The sequence below is a fragment of the Pristiophorus japonicus genome, chromosome 12 (genome assembly GCF_044704955.1).
Source record: "Pristiophorus japonicus isolate sPriJap1 chromosome 12, sPriJap1.hap1, whole genome shotgun sequence".
NCBI classification, from domain to species: domain Eukaryota; kingdom Metazoa; phylum Chordata; class Chondrichthyes; family Pristiophoridae; genus Pristiophorus; species Pristiophorus japonicus.
In genome coordinates, this window is record NC_091988.1 from 97,895,222 (window position 1) to 97,916,848 (window position 21,627).

At 51.3% G+C, this 21,627-nt stretch overlaps 1 protein-coding gene across 3 annotated transcripts in view; it reads left to right on the forward strand.

Annotated features, from left to right (window-relative positions):
* parp3 (poly (ADP-ribose) polymerase family, member 3) overlaps nt 1-16,273 on the forward strand; it is an 86,961-nt gene extending 70,688 nt beyond the window's left edge. For all 3 annotated transcript variants that reach the window (XM_070895784.1, XM_070895783.1, XM_070895781.1), the window contains exons 7-11: nt 7,023-7,181; nt 8,002-8,088; nt 9,113-9,290; nt 11,825-11,971; nt 14,181-16,273. In XM_070895784.1, coding sequence (XP_070751885.1) covers nt 7,023-7,181; nt 8,002-8,088; nt 9,113-9,290; nt 11,825-11,971; nt 14,181-14,350 — 741 coding nt within the window. In that variant the 3' untranslated portion in view covers nt 14,351-16,273. The remainder of the gene's footprint in view (nt 1-7,022; nt 7,182-8,001; nt 8,089-9,112; nt 9,291-11,824; nt 11,972-14,180) is intronic.
* The last annotated feature ends 5,354 nt before the right edge of the window (nt 16,274-21,627 follow it).

A 21,627-nucleotide genomic window follows, 5' to 3' on the forward strand; every position in this document is an offset into this window, starting at 1 on the left:
TGGTTCTCTATCACCTTTAATTCTTTTTTAAACCTCTCCCACTGATCATCTGCTGTTTTGCCCATTAACAGATTTGTTCAGTTCACAGTGGGCAGTCTCTGTCTCATCCCTTTGAAGTTGGGTTAACCCTTTGAAACGTTCCATTGAACTCTATCATGTTATTGCTATTGGAGAAATGTTCTTGCACAGTTGGGCTGTTAACTAAATCTGGCTCATTAATAAATCTAATATGGCATGTCCACTTGTTGTCTCTAGGACATATTGTTGCAGAAAACTATCCCGGACACACTCCAGAAATTTACTACCTTTCTAACAGGTGCTAGTCTGCTTATCGCAATCTATATGAAAGTTAAAATCCCCCATTAAAACCACTCTGCCTTTACTACATGCTTGTCTAATCTCTGCATTTATACATTCTAACATTTCATAGCAATATGTCCTAGAGACAACAAGTGGACATGCCATATTAGATTTATTAATGAGCCAGATTTAGTTAACCCATAAATTCCATTTCATAGCTGCTACCAAGGAACCTATACACAACTCCCACTACAGTCTTAAATCCTCTCCTTAAATTCTACCCATAAAGTCTCCATTGCCTGCTTATCTCTCCTTGTATCATCTCTTATCATTGAAGTGATTTCATCCTTAATCACTAAGGCTATTCTGTACCAGTTTGCTTACTTTCCTGTAGACCATATAATCTGGTATACGTAGTTCTCAATCCTGACCATCTTGCAGCCATGTCTCAGTAACAGCTCCCAGTTATACCCTCCCAGTTGCATTTGAGCCTGCAGTTCATTCAGTTTACTCCTTCAGCTCTAATGTTTTAATCACCTGTTTCTTTTTTCTCTCCTGGTTTAATCACTTTACATCTTTTAGTTTTCCCTTTTACCTATAGTGCCTAAAGCACAATTTCTGACTGTTAGTCTACTCTCTTCTATTTTGTTTGTTTTTGAACTATTATTTGTACTACATTTTCCACCTGAGCCCCCCCCCCCCCCCCCCACCATTTACTAGTTTCAAGTCCATGTGACTGCCCTATTTATCTTTTCCGCTAGGATTCTGGTTCCAGACTCATTCAGGTGGCGTCTGTCTCAACGGTACAGTTCCTTCCTGTCCAATGCTGGTGCTAGTGCCCCATGAAATGGAACCCCTCTTTCCCACACCACTCCTTCAGTCACCTATTCACCTCCTTAACCTGCTTATCCCTTCACCAATTTGCATGTGGCCCCGGTAATAATCGAGATTATAACCCTTGAGGTCCTGTTCTTTAATTTAACTCCTAGTTCTTGGTACTCCCCAAACAGGACTTCTTGTCTACTCGTCCCTATGTTGTTTGTCCCAACATGGACCACATTGACTGGATCCTCCCCCTCCCTCTCCAATATCCTTTCGTGCTGGTTTGAGATGTTGCTCAACCTGTCACCATGTAGGCAACATACCATGTGGAACTCTCGATCTTGCTTACAAAGGATGCTATCTGTCCCCTTAGCTACAGAATCCTCTACAACTACCACATGACACTTCCCCTCCTCGTCACCGCTATGGACAGCCAACTGCTTCAAAGTGCCATGGCCCACATTCTGGCCGTCAGTCTTCCGACAGTCTTTATCCTTATCCTCCCAGGTAGCAAGTATATTGTACCTGCTGGATAGGATCAGTTTCTGTAATCCTCATGCCCTTTCTTACCTGGGTTCTCCTTACTCTGCACACTATCATAAGAACATAAGAAATAGGAGCGGGGGTAGGCCATTTGGCCCCTCGAGCCTGCTCCGCCATTCAATAAGATCCCCATAACCCTTTATTCCCTTATCGCTCAAAAATCTGTCTATCCCCCCCTTAAATATATTCAATGACCCAGCCTCCACAGCTCTCTGGGACAGAGAATTCCACAGATTTATAACCCTCTGAGAGAAGAAATTCCTCCTCATCTCAATTTTAAATGGGCGGCCCCTTATTCTGAGACTATGTCCCCTAGTTTTAGTTTCCCTTATGAGTGGAAATATCCTCTCTGCATCCACCTTGCCGAGTCCCCTCATTATCTTATATGTTTCGATAAGATCACCTCTCATTCTTCTGAACACCAATGAGTATCGTCTCAACCTACTCAACCTTTCTTCATTAGTCAATCCCCTCATCTCCGGAATCAACCTAGTTGAACCTTCTCTGAACAGCCTCCAATGCAAATATATCCTTCCTTAAATACGGAGACCAAACTGTATGCAGTACTCCAGGTGTGGCCTCACCAATAACCTGTACTGTAGCAGGACTTCTCTGCTTTTATACTCTAGCCCCCTTGCAATAAAGGCCAACATTCCATTTGCCTTCCTGATTACTTGCTGTACCTGCATACTCACTTTTAATGTTTCATGCACAAGGACCCCCAGGTCCCTCTGTACTGCAGCACTTTGCAATTTTTCTCCATTTAAATTATAATTTGCTTTTCTATTTTTTCTGCCAAAGTGGATAACCTCATATTTTCCCACATTATGCTCCATCTGCCAAATTTTTGCCCACTCACTAAGCCTGTCTATATCCATTTGCAGATTGTTTGTGACCTCCTCACAACTTGCTTTCCCACCCATCTTTGTATCATCAGCAAACTTGGCTACATTACACTCGGTCACTTCATCCAAACCATTAATATAGATTGTAAATAGTTGAGGCCCCAGCACCGATCCCTGCGGCATCCCATGAGTTACTGTTTGCCAACCGGAAAATGACCCATTTATCCCGACTCTCTCTTTTCTGTTAGTTAGCCAATCCTCTATCCATAAGATCACCTCTCATTCTTCTGAACTCCAATGAGTATAGTCTCAACCTACTCAACCTTTCTTCATAAGTCCACCCCCTCATCTCCAGAATCTGAACTGCCCCCAATATTACCCCCAACCCCGTGAACTTTTATCTTGTGCAGTAACCTTTTATGTGGCACCTTATTGAATGTCTTCTGGAAATCTAAATACACCACATCCATTGGTTTCCCCCTTATCCACCCTGCTTGTTACATCCTCAAAGAACTCCAGCAAATTAAATTTGTCAAACATGATTTCCCTTTCATAAAACCATGCTGACTCTGCTTGATTGAATTATGCTTTTCCAAATGTCCTGCTACTGCTTCCTTCATAATGGACTTCAGCATTTTCCCAACGACAGATGTTAGGCTAACTGGTCTATAGTTTCCTGCTTTCTGCCTTCCTCCTTTGTGAAATAGGGGAATTACATTTTCCACGCATTGCTACATTTTCCAATCCACTGGGACTTCCCCAGAATCCAGGGAATTTTGGTAGATTAAAACCAATACATCCACTATCTCTGCAGCTACTTCTTCTAAGACCTTAGGGTGCACACCATCAGGTCCAGGGGACTTGTCCGCCTTTAGTCTCATTATTTTACAGAGTACTACTTCTTTAGTGATAGTGATTCCTCCTTCCCTATAGCCCTTGATTTTCCACTATTAGAATGTTTTTAATGTCGTCTACCGTGAAGACGGATAGAAAATATTTGTTCAAAGTCTCTACCATGTCCCTGTTCCCCATTATTAATTCCCCAGAATCATCCTCTAGGTGACCAACATTTACTTTAGCCACACTTTCCTTTTTATGTACCTGTAGAAACTCTGTTTTTATATTTTTGCTAGTTTACTTTCATAATCTATCTTCCCTCTATTATTTTTTTAGTCGTTCTTTGCTGGCTTTTAAAAGTTTCCCAATCCTCTGGCCTCCCACTAGTCTTGGGCACTTAGTATGCCCACACCAACCCCATTCTGATCCTGTGTCTCTCTACGAGGTGTGACCAAAGTCAGGAGCAAACTGTCCAGTTACTCCTCCCCCATCCGTTGTGTGTCGGAGTGTCTCCAACTCGCACTCCAGTTCAATGTCTCTGAGCCAGAGCGATTCAAGGCAGAGACATCTCCTGCAGCCGTGTTTGCTCAGGACAGTCTCGTTGTCCACTAACTCCCACATACTGCAGTCCAGACACGCAACCTGCTCTGCATAATTTATTCATTTAATTAGTTAAAATCTTTATTCAACAATTTATTTCTAATTATATTGATTAGTTTAGTTAAGTTTTTAATTTAATAAAGTATGTTATAGTTTGCCGCTCCTAGTTTAAAACAATATCCGAGCTTCGTGAGAAAAAACTTTAATACTCACCAACCAATCATCAACTTGCTGCCCTGTGATGTCATTCCTTATTTTTTTAATTGTTTCTGAGTTTGCCGGCGATGTACTGCCTCCTCGGTGCAGCCGGTCACACTCCCGTTGAATTGATGCGTTATGCAAGCCAATAAAGCATGGCAGCCATCTTGTTCTTGTGTTTGCGTTACCTTCAGGCAGCCCGCCCCTGCACCGCTCGACCCCGCCCCTGCACCGCTCAACCCCGCCCCTGCACCGCTCGACCCCGCCCCCGCACCGCTCGACCCCGCCCCGCACCGCTCGACCCCGCCCCTGCACCGCTCGACCCCGCCCCCGCACCGCTCGACCCCGCCCCCGCACCGCTCGACCCCGCCCCCGCACCGCTCGACCCCGCCCCCGCACCGCTCGACCCCGCCCCCGCACCGCTCGACCCCGCCTCGACCCCGCCTCGACCCCGCCCCTGCACCGCTCGACCCCGCCCCCGCACCGCTCGACCCCGCCCCTGCACCGCTCGACCCTGCCCCCGCACCGCTCGACCCCGACCCGGCACCGCTCGACCCCGCCCCGGCACCGCTCGCCCCCGCCTCGGCACCGCTCGCCCCCGCCCCCGCACCGCTCGACCCGGCACCGCTCGACCCCGCCCCCGCACCGCTCGACCCCGCCCCGGCACCGCTCGACCCCGCCCCCGCACCGCTCGACCCGGCACCGCTCGCCCCCGCCCCCGCACCGCTCGACCCCGCCCCCGCACCGCTCGACCCCGCCCCGGCACCGCTCGACCCCGCCCCGGCACCGCTCGACCCCGCCCCGGCACCGCTCGACCCCGCCCCCGCACCGCTCGACCCCGCCCCCGCACCGCTCGACCCCGCCCCGGCACCGCTCGACCCCGCCCCGGCACCGCTCGACCCCGCCCCCGCACCGCTCGACCCCGCCCCGGCACCGCTCGACCCGGCACCGCTCGACCCCGCCCCGGCACCGCTCGATCCCGCCCCGGCACCGCTCGACCCTGCCCCCGCACCGCTCGACCCCGCCCCCGCACCGCTCGATCCCGCCCCGGCACCGCTCGATCCCGCCCCGGCACCGCTCGACCCCGCCCCCGCACCGCTCGACCCCGCCCCCGCACCGCTCGACCCGGCACCGCTCGACCCCGCCCCCGCACCGCTCGACCCCGCCCCGGCACCGCTCGACCCCGCCCCGGCACCGCTCGACCCCGCCCCGGCACCGCTCGACCCCGCCCCGGCACCGCTCGACCCCGCCCCCGCACCGCTCGACCCGGCACCGCTCGACCCCGCCCCGGCACCGCTCGACCCCGCCCCGGCACCGCTCGACCCCGCCCCCGCACCGCTCGACCCCGCCCCCGCACCGCTCGACCCCGCCCCCGCACCGCTCGACCCCGCCCCCGCACCGCTCGACCCGGCACCGCTCGATCCCGCCCCGGCACCGCTCGATCCCGCCCCGGCACCGCTCGACCCCGCCCCGGCACCGCTCGACCCCGCCCCCGCACCGCTCGACCCGGCACCGCTCGCCCCCGCCCCCGCACCGCTCGACCCGGCACCGCTCGACCCCGCCCCCGCACCGCTCGACCCCGCCCCGGCACCGCTCGACCCCGCCCCCGCACCGCTCGACCCAGCACCGCTCGACCCCGCCCCCGCACCGCTCGACCCCGCCCCCGCACCGCTCGACCCCGCCCCGGCACCGCTCGACCCGGCACCGCTCGACCCCGCCCCCGCACCGCTCGACCCCGCCCCGGCACCGCTCGACCCCGCCCCCGCACCGCTCGACCCAGCACCGCTCGACCCCGCCCCCGCACCGCTCGACCCCGCCCCGGCACCGCTCGACCCCGCCCCCGCACCGCTCGACCCCGCCCCCGCACCGCTCGACCCGGCACCGCTCGACCCCGCCCCGGCACCGCTCGACCCCGCCCCGGCACCGCTCGACCCCGCCCCCGCACCGCTCGACCCCGCCCCCGCACCGCTCGACCCCGCCCCCGCACCGCTCGACCCGGCACCGCTCGACCCCGCCCCGGCACCGCTCGACCCCGCCCCGGCACCGCTCGACCCCGCCCCCGCACCGCTCGACCCCGCCCCCGCACCGCTCGACCCCGCCCCCGCACCGCTCGACCCCGCCCCCGCACCGCTCGACCCGGCACCGCTCGATCCCGCCCCGGCACCGCTCGATCCCGCCCCGGCACCGCTCGACCCCGCCCCCGCACCGCTCGACCCCGCCCCCGCACCGCTCGACCCCAACCCCGCACCGCTCGACCCCGCCCACGCACCGCTCGACCCCGCCCCCGCACCGCTCGACCCCGCCCCCGCACCGCTCGACCCCGCCCCCGCACCGCTCGACCCCGCCCCCGCACCGCTCGACCCCAACCCCGCACCGCTCGACCCCAACCCCGCACCGCTCGACCCCGCCCCCGCACCGCTCGACCCCGCCCCCGCACCGCTCGACCCCAACCCCGCACCGCTCAATCTCGCACCCCTCCACACCGCCCACTCCACACCACCACCCCGCTCCCGCACCTCTCCACCCCGCACCCCTCTCACCCGCCCTCGCACCCCCCCTCCACCCTCACCCCCCGCCCCCGCACACCTCCACTCCACCCCCCTCCACTCCTCGCACCCCCTTCCCCTCCACACCGCACCCCTTGAATGCGCCCCTGCCCCCTTCCCCTGCCCTCGCACCCTTCCCCCCCACCTCTGTCCTCCTCCACCCCTCCCCCCGCCCTTGCACCGCTCCCCCCCAGCCCCTGCCGTCCACCACCCCACCCTGGCACCCCTTCCCCACCCTGGCATCTTGCTCCCCACCCCCTCGCACCCGCAGCCCCACCCTCGCAGAGCATCCCTTTTTATCTAACTTGCAAACATCTATGTAAATCACCAGGTGCTGGCCGATATTGAACTCGCCCAGAGTCTTCAAGCTGAGAAGGGGCAGAAAACCGAGAACGTAGAAATTAAGTCGGTGCCGCATCCTGTGGATGAAGACTATAATCTGCTGAAATGCAACCTCTCACTGCTACCACAAAATTCTGAAGAATTCAAGGTAAATTAGGATAGCACCTTACCCCTGAAATCCCCCTCACCCCCGGTACATTACCTCCGAAATCCCCCTCACCCCCGGTACATTACCCCCGAAACCCCCCTCACCTCTGCTACATTTCCCCCCGAAACCTCCGGTACATTACCCCCGAAACCCCACCTCACTCCCGGTACATTACCCCCGAACCCCAACCTCTCCTCCAGCAAATTGAGATGTGGCTTTAAGGCCTAGTAGACCTCAACCCTTTACTCGAGTGATGTGATCGATGCTTTGAATGGGTAGTTGGAGTTTTCTACCCCATGTTGACCTCGGGGAGTGGGAAATTTCTGGTGAGGCGCAGGGGAGGGAGGAGGGCTGGGTCAATTCGAGCCTGAGCAGCCACTACTGTGGGCCCTTCACTGGTGCCGGCATGCCCACTCCGGAAACGCAAGTGACTGCGATCCCGGGATTGGGAATGGTCTGGGGCAAGAGCGGGTGGGGATTCTGCTCCGCTGCAGTTCCATTGGCGGAGTGGTGTCCCAGCAATCCCTAGGCCTGGGTGTGTACTGGAGTCAATCTTCGGGTGTCAGACAGACCATTCTGGCTAGTCAGCAGTCTTTGCATTCACATCATTAATTCCGACACCACAGATGGTCTCTGCAGCTACCTTGTTTAAATCTGTTGATGGCGGAGGGGTGAGGGTGAGGGAGAGGGGGGACAGAGAGGAGAGAAATTGCTTTCATTACCAGCTCTTCAGTAACCCGATAGTAACCCAAATCACCATCGGTGCCCACCCCACCCCGCTTGTCTTATGGGACCCCTCCAACTTTTTGTTTCCTCGTAGATGATTAAGAAATACTCCGATGCGACCAGCGGCTTGCATGGAATACTGAAAATCCGCAACATCTGGAAGACGAACAGAGAGGGAGAGGTGAGCTTGCGAAGGGGCGGGCAGAGCCCATCGCGGGTTTAGTACAAACTCGGGATTTGTCCGGTGACTGCGGTGTGACGCTGGGTCACAACAGGGAGTGCAGGCATGACCTTTGCTGCTTTCTGCTAGAAACAGGTCTGCTCTCTCCTGACCGGGCAATGTCCAGGGGCGGTGACCAGTCACAAGCTAACTTTTGGGACGAAGCTTCATCATCAAGATAGAACGTAAAGAAAAGAGTGCGGCAGGGAAAATATCCTCGGGAACGAATGCGAACTAAAATCAATTCAGTAGGATGTCCAGGGGATCTGGGTATGGGTATCACCGGGACAGGATGCTCGGGAGCTGGGTATGGGTGTCACCAGGACAGAATGCCCAGGGAACTGGGTATGGGTGTCACCGGGACAGGATGCTCGGGGAGCTCGAATGAGTGTCACCGGGACAGGATGCTCGGGGAGCTCGGTATGGGTGTCACCGGGACAGGATGCCCGGGGCGCTGGGTTATTGGTGTCACCAGGGACAGGATGCCCAGGGAGCTGGGTATGGGTGTCACCAGGACAGGATGCCCAGAGAGCTGGGTATGGGTGTCACCAGGACAGGATGCCCAGGGAGCTGGGTATGGGTGTCACCAGGACAGGATGCCCAGGGAGCTGGGTATGGGTGTCACTAGGACAGGATGCCCAGAGAGCTGGGTATGGGTGTCACCAGGACAGGATGCCCAGGGAGCTGGGTATGGGTGTCACCAGGTCAGGATGCCCAGGGAGCTGGGTATGGGTGTCACCAGGACAGGATGCCCAGAGAGCTGGGTATGGGTGTCACCAGGACAGGATGCCCAGGGAGCTGGGTATGGGTGTCACCAGGACAGGATGCCCAGGGAGTTGGGTATGGGTGTCACCAGGACAGGATGCCCAGAGAGCTGGGTATGGGTGTCACCAGGTCAGGATGCCCAGGGAGCTGGGTATGCGTGTTACCAGGGGCAGGTACTGGCATCACCCAGATACTAATGCAGACTGTTCTATGTTTGTAGGATGAGCGTTTCAAGAGGCACGATAACATTGAGAACCGCCGCCTCCTGTGGCACGGGACCAACATTGCCGTTGTCGCTGCCATCCTAAAAACTGGGCTGCGGATAATGCCACACTCGGGGGGGCGGGTCGGACGTGGAATCTATTTTGCGTCTGAAAAGAGCAAGTCATCAGGATATGGTAATTAAAGCAGTTGGACTGCTTACACTCTTGCTTATCGTACTTGGAAACACCGTAAACAACCAGGAGTGTAGCAATAGACTTCAGGGGGACATAGATTGGTGAAGTGGGTAGATACATAGCAGATGAAGTTTAATGCAGGGAAGTGTGAAGTGATGCATTTTGGTAGGAAGACTGAAGAGGCAAATGAACTAAATGGTACAATTGTAAAGAGGCTGCAGGGGCAGTGAGACGTGGGGGTATATGCACACAAGTCTTTGAAGGTGACAGGACAAGATGAGAAGGCCATTAATAAAGCACATGGGATCCTTGGCTTTATTAATAGAGGCATAGAGTACAAAAGCAAGGAAGTTATGCCAAACCTTTGTAAATCACTGGTTCGGCCCCAGCTGAACTATTGTTGCCGATTCTGAGCACCGCACTTTAGGAAGGATGTCAGGGCCTTGGAGAGGCTGCAGAGGAGATTTGCTGCAATGGTTCCAGGGATGAAAGACTTCAATTATGTGGTGTGACCGGAGAAGCTGGGATTGTTCTCCTTAGAGCAGAGAAGGTTAAGGCCAGATTTAACAGAGGTGTTCATAATCTCGAAGGGTTTTGATAGAGTAAATAAAGAAAAACTAATTTCCAGTGGCAGAGGGGTCGGTAACAAGAAGTCGGTAACAGATTCAAGGTGATTGGCAAAAGAACCAGAGGCAGCATGAAGAGAAAATAATTCATGCAGTGAGTTGTTGTGATCTGAAATGCACTGCCTGACAGGGTGGTGGAAGCAGGGGCAGATAAGTATAATGTTGGAAAGTGTGAGGTTATCCACTTTGTCACTAAAAATCAAAGAGCAAGTTATTATTTAAATGGAGAAAGATTGCAAAATGCTGCAGTACAGCGGGACCTGGGGGTACTTGTGCATGAAACACAAAAGGTTAGTATGCAGGTACAGCAAGTGATCAGGAAGGCCAATGGAATCTTGGCCTTTATTGCAAAGGAGATGGAGTATAAAAGCAGGGAAGTCTTGCTACAGCTATACAGGGTATTGGTGAGGCCACACCTGGAATACTACGTGCAGTTTTGGTTTCCATATTTACGAAAGGATATACTTGCTTTGGAGGCAGTTCAGAGAAGGTTCACTAGGTTGATTCCGGAGATGAGGGGATTGACTTACGAGGAAAGGTTGAGCAGGTTGGGCCTCTACTCATTGGAATTCAGAAGAATGAGAGGTGACCTTATCGAAATGTATATGATTATGAGAGGGCTTGACAAGGTGGATGCAGAGAGGATGTTTCCACTGACGGGGGCGACTAGAACTAGAGGGCATAATCTTAGAATAAGGGGCTGCCCATTTAAAACTGAGATGAGAAGAAATATCTTCTCTCAGAGGGTTGTAAATCTGTGGAATTCACTGCCTCAGAGAGCTGTGGAAGCCGGGACATTGAATAAATTTAAGACAGAGATAGACAGTTTCTTAAACGATAAGGGGATAAGGGGTTATGGGGAGCGGGCAGGGAAGTGGACCTGAGTCCATGATCGGGTCAGCCATGATCGTATTCAGTGGTGGAGCAGGCTCGAGGGGCCATATGGCCTTCTCCTGCTCCTATTTCTTATGTTCCCTTGATTTCACTAACTTTCAAATGGGAATTGGATAAATATTTGAAGGGGGAAAATAAGCAGGGGAGTGGGACTAATTGAATAGCTCTTTCAAAGAGCCGGCGTAAGTCGAATAGCTGCTTGCTGTGATGTATCATTCTATGGTTCTATTACAAAAGGAAAGGTTTTTCCAAATGTAGTCCTCTCCCTCTCCTGAAGGTGCTGACTCTCCCTTCAGGTTCCAGAGTGCTGTTACCTTGCCCAATGACCATTCAGCACCTGTGAGCCTGGACAGTGAATGTCGACAAGTTATTTGACTGTATGGTTCATCACAGTTGAGTCCGATCCTGCTCTCATTTAGTGTCTGCACATGTACTTTCCAGCAGGGGTCTGTCACTAATGATCAGGAACACGAACCCTGGCTGATAACTTTTTTAGGTGAATCCATGGAAGAGCTGTAACAAAGACAAGACACTTGTTGAATTTGATCGTGATTCTTGCTGAGCATGTGAAAATTTGGAGAAAGTCAACTTTTTTATGTCCGTAATTTCGCTCTCGGCTTCAAGAAATTTAGTTGTGGCTCAGGCGCCGGCATTCTTGCCTCTAAGTCAGAAGCTAGTGGGATCAAGTCCAACTCCAGAGACGAGAGTACTGAGGGAGTGTTGCACTGTCTGAGGTGCCGTCTTTCGGATGAGACTACAAACCGAGGCCCCACCTTCCCTCTCAGTGGATGTAAAAGATCCCTCGGCACTGTTCTAAGAGGAACAGGGGAGTTCTCTTCCTGGCCAAAGTTTATCCCTCGACCAACGTCACTAAAAACAGATGATCTGATCTGATCATTTATCATTTATCTCGCAAACGGCTAGCACTGAACCAGAGCTGACACAATTGAGTTGCAAAAGATTATTGGCTGCTTGTGTAAATGAATACTGTGACAGTATTGTTCTCTTTTACAGTTCAGTTAACATCCAAGCATGGCGGTATCATGTTCCTGACTGAAGTGGCTCTGGGGAAAGAACATTCGATTTTCATAGATGACCACCAGCTGATAGCCCCTCCCCCAGGCTTTGACAGTGTCATTGCCCGTGGCATGACTGAACCAGGTATGAACATCCCGCCCTCTCTGATAATTTAAACACACAGGATCAATACATTTTCTTTCCTTTCCCCCTCTCTCCCCACACCCAATTTTCTCCCGGTGCACAGTTTTGGTCTCTTTATCTGAGGAAGGATATACTTGCCTTAGAGGCGGTGCAACGAAGGCTCACTAGATTGGTCCCTGGGGTGAGAGGGTTGTCCTATGAGGAGAGATTGAGTAGTTTGGGCCTATACACTCCGGAGTTCAGAAGAATGAGAGGTGATCGTATTGAAATATAAGATTGAGGGGTTGACAGGGTAGATGCTGGGAGGTTGTTTCCACTGGCTGGAGAGTCTAGAACTAGGGAGCATAGTCTCAGGATAAAGGGGCAGCCATTTAAGACTGAGATGAGGAAGAATTTCTTCACTCAGAAGGTTGTGAACCTTTGGAATTCTCTTCCCTCGAGGGTGTGGATGCTGAATCATTGAGCATATTCAAGGCTGAGATTGACAGATTTTTGGACTCTAGGGGAATCAAGAGATATGGGGTTCGGGCGGGAAAGTAGAGTTGAGGTCGAAGATTAGCCATCATCTTATTGAATGATGGAGCAGGCTCGGGGGGGGGGTCATGTGGCCTACTCCTGCTCTTAATTGTTACGTTATAACTTCCTCATCCTGGGTCTTGGTTCCATGGGCATGGGCACCTGCAGTACCTTTCCCAACTAACCAGTTTGAGTAAACAGTGATTGGTGGCTGTTTGACCGCATCCAGATCGAGCCCGGATGTTGAACACGCGGCTTGTTCTGCAGTGGCAAATGAAGAGCGATTGGGTGAGGGAACCCAGGCTGATGTAGAACAATACAACAACAACAGCTTGTAGTTATATAGCGCCTTTAATATAATAAAACATCCCAAGGTGTTTCACAGGAGCATTATAAGGTAAACATTCGACAAAAATATGACATGGAACCAACCAGAGAACAGGCTATTTTAGATCTTCTAGTGTGTCATGAGACATTGTTCATTAGTAATCTCATAGCAAAGGATCCTCTGGGGGAAGAGTGATCATAATATGATAGAATTTCACATTGAGTTTGAGAGTGACATACTTAAGTATGAAACCAGAGTCTTAAACTTAAAAAAAGCCAGTTACATAGGTATGAAGGGCGAGTTGGCTAAAGTAGATTGGGAAATTAGAATTAAAATGTATGATGGTAGATCAGCAGTGGCAAACATTTAAAGAAACATTCTAACATTCTCAAAGAAAATACATTCCATTGAGAAATAAAAACTTCACAGGAAAAGTGATCCATCCATGGCTAACTAAGAAGTTAAGGATAGTATTCGATTAAAAGAAGAAGCTTATAACGTTGCGTAGAATTTATGCCCCCCTGGGTGTTGACCTCTCTGCTAAGGGAAATAGGCCCTTTCTATCCACTATATCTAGCCTCCTCATAATTTTATACACCTCAATGAGGTCTCCCCTCAGCCTCCTCTGTTCCAAGGAAAACAAATCTAGCCTATCCAATCTGTCCTCATAGCTAAGATTCTCCAGTCCCGGCAACATCCTCGTAAATCTCCTCTGTATCCTCTCCAGTGCAATCACATCTTTCCTGTAATATGGTGACCAGAACTGCACGCAGTACTCCAGCTGTGGCCTAACCAGTGTTTTATACAGTTCAAGCATAACCTCCATGCTCTTGTATTCTTTGCCTCGGTTAATAAAGGCAAGTATTCCGTATGCCTTCTTAACCACCTTATCTACCTGGCCTGTTACTTTCAGGGATCTGTGGACATGCACTCCAAGGTCCCTTTGTTCCTCTACACTTCTGTGTCCTACCATTTAATCTGTATTCCCTTTCCTTGTTATCCCTCCCCAAATACATTACCTCACACTTCTCCGGATTAAATTCCATTTGCCACTGTTCTGCCTACCTGACCAGTTCACCGATATCCTCCTGCAGTCTGCAGCTTTCTCCTTCATTATCGATCACACAGCCGATTTTAGTATCATCTGCAAACTTCTTAATCATACCGCCTACATTCAAGTCTAGATCATTGATATATACCACAAAATGCAAGGGATCCAGTACTGAGCCCTGCAGAACCCCACTGGAAACATTGTCCCAGTCACAAAACACCCATCCACCATTATGCTTTGCTTCCTGCCTCTGAGCCAATTTTGGATCCAACAAAATCTGTGCAATTTGTTTTTCTCTGTCTTGTTCTCTTAAGATTGTTCCCTGGACAAGGAGCTAATGCTGGAGGGGAAGACAGTGATGGTGCCCCAGGGTAAGCCTAAGAAGATGAAGCTGCAACAGGAAAGCTGCTTTTCCCAGAGTGAATACGTCATCTACCTGGAGAGCCAGGCGCGCCTTCGCTACGTGGTTCATGTGGAGCACTGAGTGGCCACTGCTGCTCTTCCTCCGTGAGAGTCATCCCCCGCCCTCCTTTCCCAGCTACATTGCACTTGCCCTGATTGAAGAAACAAAGTCACATTTACTTTCTGCTGCGGCCCGCTTCAGCTGACGCCACTGAACCGCTCTCGGGATTTGTTACTTTCGCCATTATGGCTGCTACGCACTACAGGCATGAGCGATTTAATGAGCTCTTGTCCAGGGGACGTACCAGGATGTGGGAGCTGGGCACTGATGGGAAATACTCAGTCAGGATTCTCTGTTCCTCTTTCAGTGACTTCACCCATTGATGAGTCTAGGCCAGTTCAGCTGGGGCCTTTAGTGGCTTCATTCGCAGCCCAGGCTGCAGCCAAGTTAATCCTCATGGACAGATACTGACTGAAAATATCAACTGTCACTATGTTAGTGCTGGGATACTGACCACCGGGAGAGTTACAGTCCTGTCCCAGCAACAGTGCGGGTATCTGGGCAGTGGGGAGAACTAATGGGGCTCTGCCTCAAGTTGCCCCATCACCAGGCCACACTGAGTGAGTGACTCCCTGAACTGACAGGCTTTGTCCATAGGCTTCCCTCAGGCCACACTGTGTGACTGCGTGACTCTGGCCCGAGGCCACACTGCGTGACTCTGGCCCGAGGCCACACTGCGTGACTCTGGCCCGAGGCCACACTGCGTGACTCTGGCCCGAGGCCACACTGTGTGACTCTGGCCCGAGGCCACACTGACTGAGGGAGGCAGGCTCGAGGCCTCCCACAGGCAGGCTGCATTAAATCATTTGTAAAGCCACTTGTACTTGCTGAATATTGCTGAATGCAGATGTACAGCTCTCGTGTTGCTGATGTCCCTCATCAATGTAAGCACCTTGACTCTTACATAACCATCAGGAACGTTTGCACACGGGTCTTGTGACTCGCCCTCCTGCCCGGCTATGCTGAATGTCCTGAGCAACCAGTCTCCGTGTTCCCAGCAGCCTCACACAGACTTATGGGAGACGGGCAGCAAATTGAAATATAGAAATGGGGGAGTGAGGTGCCACTCTCCCAGAAAGCAGCCACATTGTGCTGCGTGACCAAGGAGCCTTAATTAGATGGATGGGCATTTGATCCTGGGCCCTCCCCATCATTGATCCTTAATCACCCATCTCCCTCAAGACCCCACCCCACCCCCTTCCCCTGGCTGCACTAAGTGACTAACTGCACTGACAAACTCCTCCACCTGACCCAGCAACCCCCCCCCCCCCCCCACTGGCCACTACATTGAGAATGAGTGACCCTTACGGTCCACTTAACTGACTTGCTAAAGTGCTAACCTGGTAGAGACTGTTCCTTCTCATTGCAGGATGGGTTAAGAACAGTGCAGGCTGACCTTTGAACTACAGTGCGCGCGGTTGACTTTAGCTGTGAGGGAGGATGGCGGTTTGCTACCGCCGCTCACCGGTTTATTGGAGGTCGAGGCACGTATGGCTGAAAGCCTCCTTCTGGGATGGGCTTTGTTCCAACAGCCGCAGGCTCCTCACGTAACAGGTGAGACAGGCTTCTGTCCCCAGGCAGCCCTCGTTAACGGTAAGGAGGGTCGGAGGTTAAAGGTCGCCCTTGACATCAGGAGGTGAAAATCCTTTGGAAACGGGCGGGAGAGAGTGAGCAGCGTTTGGAAGTAGACCTGACTGCAAATCTCCACCGTGGAACACTCCAATCCTGGGATATTTTACCGGAGAGGCTGTGGTGCAGGGTGAGTGCCCTCTGTCTGTACTTGGCACAGTTACACTGTTGGAAGCTGTAATCTTTCTCGCACTGTAGAAGCTTTTCTATGTTAATTGATTGTATGACGATAGTCGGTAACTGCACTGTCTACTCTAGTCCTGACTGGATGGTCCCAGGAGTGTGTTTGCCCTATTAAAGCATTCTGTTATTCTACACACTGGATAAATTGGCTCCTTTATTAAATCCTTTTGTCTCCTTTTGTGTTTCCCTGCCCCCCCTCGCGCCCCCCCCCCCCTCAATTTGAGGGTGCTGATTTATGCCTCTCTTTGTATCGTCCCACTCACCCGCCATACCTCAGCCAAATGACATTTCTTCATGTTAAGACAGCCGAAATTGTCTCTTCCCTTAAGGCCTGTTACCGCTGGAAATCAGCGGCCACGCTGCGGGGTGCAAAGGTCGTCTATTTTTTGTGGAATGGCCGCCATTTTGAAAATTCCGCTCCTGCTGTATCCCGGCGGTGACCCGCTCGCCTCCCACTACCGCTCCACTGCTGCCGATCCGTTCTATGTGCATCTTCGGAGCGCGCACCACCGATGTTCAACCCCCCCACCACCGATGGTGAAATTCCGCTGAAAAAATCTTGCTGCCACCGCTCGGTGCCAAGAGCAGCTTTTTCTCAGTGCACTGAGCTTGGAGTCCTTTTAAAATGGCAGTGCGGCTCCCATTATAGGGGAGGACCGACTGACGCTGCCACCATATTTTGTTTTGTCGGCCGACTGCCAGGTCGGGCCGACAATTATGCCCCCCAGATTCGGCCGGGCTGCCAACAGGGAGCTCGGCACCTCCTCTTGGGTGTCAGGCTGCTGGCCCGGCCAAAACCTTCCCTGGTGGATCGAACTTAAAGAATCGCACCAGCTTTCCCCTTTAAGTGATGCTCCACCGTGATGATGTCATCAGCGCTATGCTGATGACTGACAGCGGCGTATACTACACCCCACCCCAACGTCCGCCCCTCTAGACCGCGAACTTCCGCTCACTGCCCCACTTCCGCCCCCATTCTGACCGACTTCCGATCCGCCGGAAAATAAAGCCAACGAGCGGAATTTCACTCAAGAGGCCACCGCAATCACTGTGCCGGTAAAAACAACACGGTAGGTGCACCCCGTTTCCAGCGATGGCCAATTTCGGCCCCTTGAGTGTCAGTAGCTTATTAAACTAAAGGAGGAGGGGTGTTACAGCTGTGTCCGATCCTGTCCATCGCCCCTCCTCCCTTCTCTGTTCAGAAGAAGTGGGTCACTGGGTGGGGGCGTTGTGAGGTAGATTCCCTCTCTGGTCCAGGGACACCTATTATGTCTGTAATGTACTTATGAATGACTCCACGAGGCAATGTGTTGTACTCAAACTAGTGACCTTGGTCCTTTATTCCAAACTCCAGAGTGAGACAACCACATGGTGGCTCCCCTTTTATACAGCCCCTGCCACCAGAGCAGGACAGGAAACTCCAGTCTCCACCAGTTGCACCCTCTAGTGGTGCCAGCACGTATATACACAGTATAAACCTTATTGATAGTAGATCAGGTAAACAAGTCTCTATCTTATGCAACTATACAGTGACTACACAGAGAGTATATCTATAGTCTGCATATATATCACTCTCCCTCAAGTCCTTTGTGCCGATTACCTTTGCACTATGTGCTCTGGCTTAGCTCTCCCCAGACTTAAGTGCCAATAGCTCTTGCACCTTGGCTGTGCTTTGACTTGGCTCTCTCCCTGTTAATCCCCAAATCCTTTTGCCACAACGTTAGGTAATGGTTACCAGTTGAATCTCGGCCTTAATTACTTGCGGAAAGTAATGCTGGGCGACATTATAGGCGTTGGTTTCACCCATTCTGATGATTCCGCCCCAAAAAAGTGGGCGGTCGGTATTTTTTCTCACGTTATGTACATGGGGAAAGTAACACTCGGCGATAAGTGTCCGAAAAATGTGCGTCAGTTTCTATTTTGTGGCTAAATGGTCGATATCTGGGTGTTATACCTAACATTAGGTGGGCGTTATGCATGCAAAAAAACGTGTAAAATCTAGCCCCTGGAATTTGTACTGAATTCTAAGTTTCATCCTGTGGATGATAACGCGTCCTTCATTACCCTAACCCTTAAACGTTTAAGCTAGGCTTCCTGAGCCCTTGAGATCCATGATGAGTTCTTATGGAGTCCACAAGCTCATCAGATGTCTACAGTGTTTATATTTGTTGACATACTGGCATGCAATTCCTCTTGTAATATAGATAGATTGACATACATGCAGATGTTCCAAGGCTTTGCTCACAGTGAGTTGGAGGATATGCTGAGGTATGATGCTTTACAGGAAATGCAGGGTATACACAAGACTATTAAAAAAAATCTTATTCTGGGAGTGTGTCAATCTGAGCAGTGGGTCACATAAGACAAAAAAGATCATGACAATTGCAGTTAATTTTTTTTAACTAGCTTTTATTCAGACACACAAAAATGCACACCATTATACTGCAAGGCACAGCTCCTCACACCATTGATTACGCATTATAATTTTCTTTTACTGCAAAGTTGTTCATACTTGGGATGGCGTGGGGCATCTTCTCCTACTCGTGCGATAATTCACTGGCACTTACGAAGCCTTAAGAGTTTTATGTTCCTGATCAAGTAACCATTTTAATATGTATTAAATATCTGACATCTGTGTGTACTTTCTGACTACAGCCGTTATTTTCCTTTGTCACCTTTTCCATGATGAATTCCTAGATCCACATTTATAATGAAAAATGCCCATGAAAACTTGTCATGCTGCAATTACTGCAAATACCAAGCTTATGGTCTACAGGGATGTAGTGATACCCGCCCTCCTGTATGGCTCAGAGATGTGGACCATATACAGTAGACACCTCAAATCGCTGGAGAAATACCACCAACGATGTCTCCGCAAGATTCTGCAAATCCTCTGGGAGGATAGACGCACCATCAGTGTTCTCGATCAGGCCAACATCCCCAGCATCGAAGAACTGACCAGACTTGACCAGCTCCGTTGGGCGGGCCATATTGTCTGCACGCCCGACTCAAGATTACCAAAGCAAATGCTCTACTCGGAACTCCGACACGGCAAGCGAGCCCCAGGCGGGCAGAGGAAACGTTACAAGGACACCCTCAAAGCCTCCCTGATAAAGTTCAACATCCCCACCGACACCTGGGAATCCCTGCCCAAAGACCGCCCTAAGTGGAGGAAGAGCATCCGGGAGGGCACTGAGCATCTCGAGTCTCGTCGCTGAGAGCATGTAGAAAACAAGTGCAGACAGCGGAAGGAGCGTGCGGCAAACCAGACTCCCCACCCACCCTTTCCGTCAACCACTGTCTGCCCCACCTGTGACAAAGACTGTAATTCCCATATTGGACTGTACAGTCACTTTTGGAGTGGAACCGAGTCTTCCTCGATTTCGAGAGACTGCCTATGAGATAGTACAGTCCAACAGTGGCCAGGAGTTCCTCAGCTAATTGAAAACAATGATAAAAGTCAAAGTCAAACACCTTTATAAATATTAAATACACTGTTTAATGATTCATGTTGTCATACACAAAACTAATAATTGTTTTAAAGAAATTAGTGCTTCCAAATTACAGATGAGACCAGATAATTCTAGTAAATATGAAAATGTAATTTTAAACAATCATCTTGAACACAAGAGAAGACAAATGTCCAAATGGACCAGGGAGACTTCAGAGAGCGGGAAAATCCAACACGTTTCGCTGACTTTCATTTAAAGTTTCACGGCCTCTAACGGACGGGCCCAATGTACAGTGAGCTGCCGGCTTGTCTCCAGTCACCACTGGTAATGACAGCTGATTGCTCTGGTCTCGACGGGGAAGGGTGGGGCAGCACTCGTCTCCATGCACACCGACTGGCTGCTTGGAAAGACCATGTCCCAGATGATGGTGCTCCACAGGCAGGCCATCCAATAATAGTGCCAGTGGTTCAGGAGCTCCCGTGTGACTAACACTGGTACTGATGTCAGCCATCGCTGTACCCAACCCTGCCTCACACCTTGCACCTGCTGCCATATACCAAGGAGAGACTCAAGGCCTGTTTATGTGTAATGCTGATCTAACTGTCTGTGACCATCTGTATACTCTCTGATATGCATTACCTCTCTACCTCTCTTTCCTCCTTTAAGACACTCCTTAAAACCTACCTCTTTAAACAAGCTTTTGGTTATCTGCCGTAATTTCTTCTTATGTGGCTCGGTGTCAAATTTATCTGTTTTGTCTTATAACGCTGCTGTGAAGCACCTTGGGATGTTCTACTACATTAAAGGTGCTATATAAATACAAGTTGTTGTTGCATTTCCAAATGCCGTGTACACACAAAATATCAAGCTTTCCTTTCCCTTCAACAGCTTGCAATGCTATGAAGCTCATGTCTGCCCAAGACCTGAATACTGGTACCGTGTGTGTCTTCTCACACCTCTCACACTCCAGGGCAGGGTACCAGAGAAAGCTGTCGGTCTGACAGGCCCTCCTTCTGTCCCCTCTCACCTCCAACCTCTCTGTCCATTGTATCAACACCAGCACACTCCGAACTTTCCTCTCAGTCTTGTAACCTCCAAACACACTCTGCACCCTCACTGTGGTGACCTCACATTTCATCGCTCCATCTTCCTCCTCCAATCTGCAGGCCAAGCTTGCTGTCACTATGCCCATCTCTCCAACAATGGTAGAATCCTGAACCACGAACCCTCAGCCCTTCATACATTACAACAGTGACTACTTGTAATGTATGCACCCGTGAGTATGTTCAGAGGTTTGTAGAGTTGTTGCGCGCCAGGGTGTCCCTGGAGATGGAGCACGCGGTGTCCACCGGTACGCTCGCGGCCTTCTGCGAGAGGTGGGCACTGGAGGGACTGGAGTGCATCATCACCCCCGGAAACCAAATTTTAATTTGATTTTATGTTTTAAAGTTTAATTTGTTTTAATTGCCGGGTTTTAGTGTCCCCCTCCCCTTTTATAGGGGGCACTTGTAAATTATATGATTTTAATACCCCAAAAAAAAATCACCAAAAAAACCCCCAAAAACAAAAAAAAGAGGGCAGTTAAAAGTGTCTGGAGTGTCCCCCAGATTGGGGGGCACTCGATCTAATGTTTATTTTGTCCCCCCCCCAAAAGAGTTGTAGAGTTGTTGCGCGCCAGGGTGTCCCTGGAGATGGAGCACGCGGTGTCCACCGGTACGCTCGCGGCCTTCCGCGAGAGGTGGGCGCCGGAGGGACTGGAGTGCATCATCACCCCCAGCAACCAAATTTTAATTTGATTTTATATATTTTAAAGTTTAATTTGTTTTAATTGCCGGGTTTTTATTTTCCCATCCCCTTTTATAGGGGGCACTTGTAAATTATGGTTTTAGAGCCCAAAGAAACCACAAAAAATCTACAAAAAAACCAAAAAAAAACAAAAAAGGGCCTTGGGAAATGTTTGGAGTGTCCCCCAGATCGGGGGGCATGTAATTTAATGTTTATGTTTGCCCCCAAAAGAGTTGTAGAGTTGTTGCG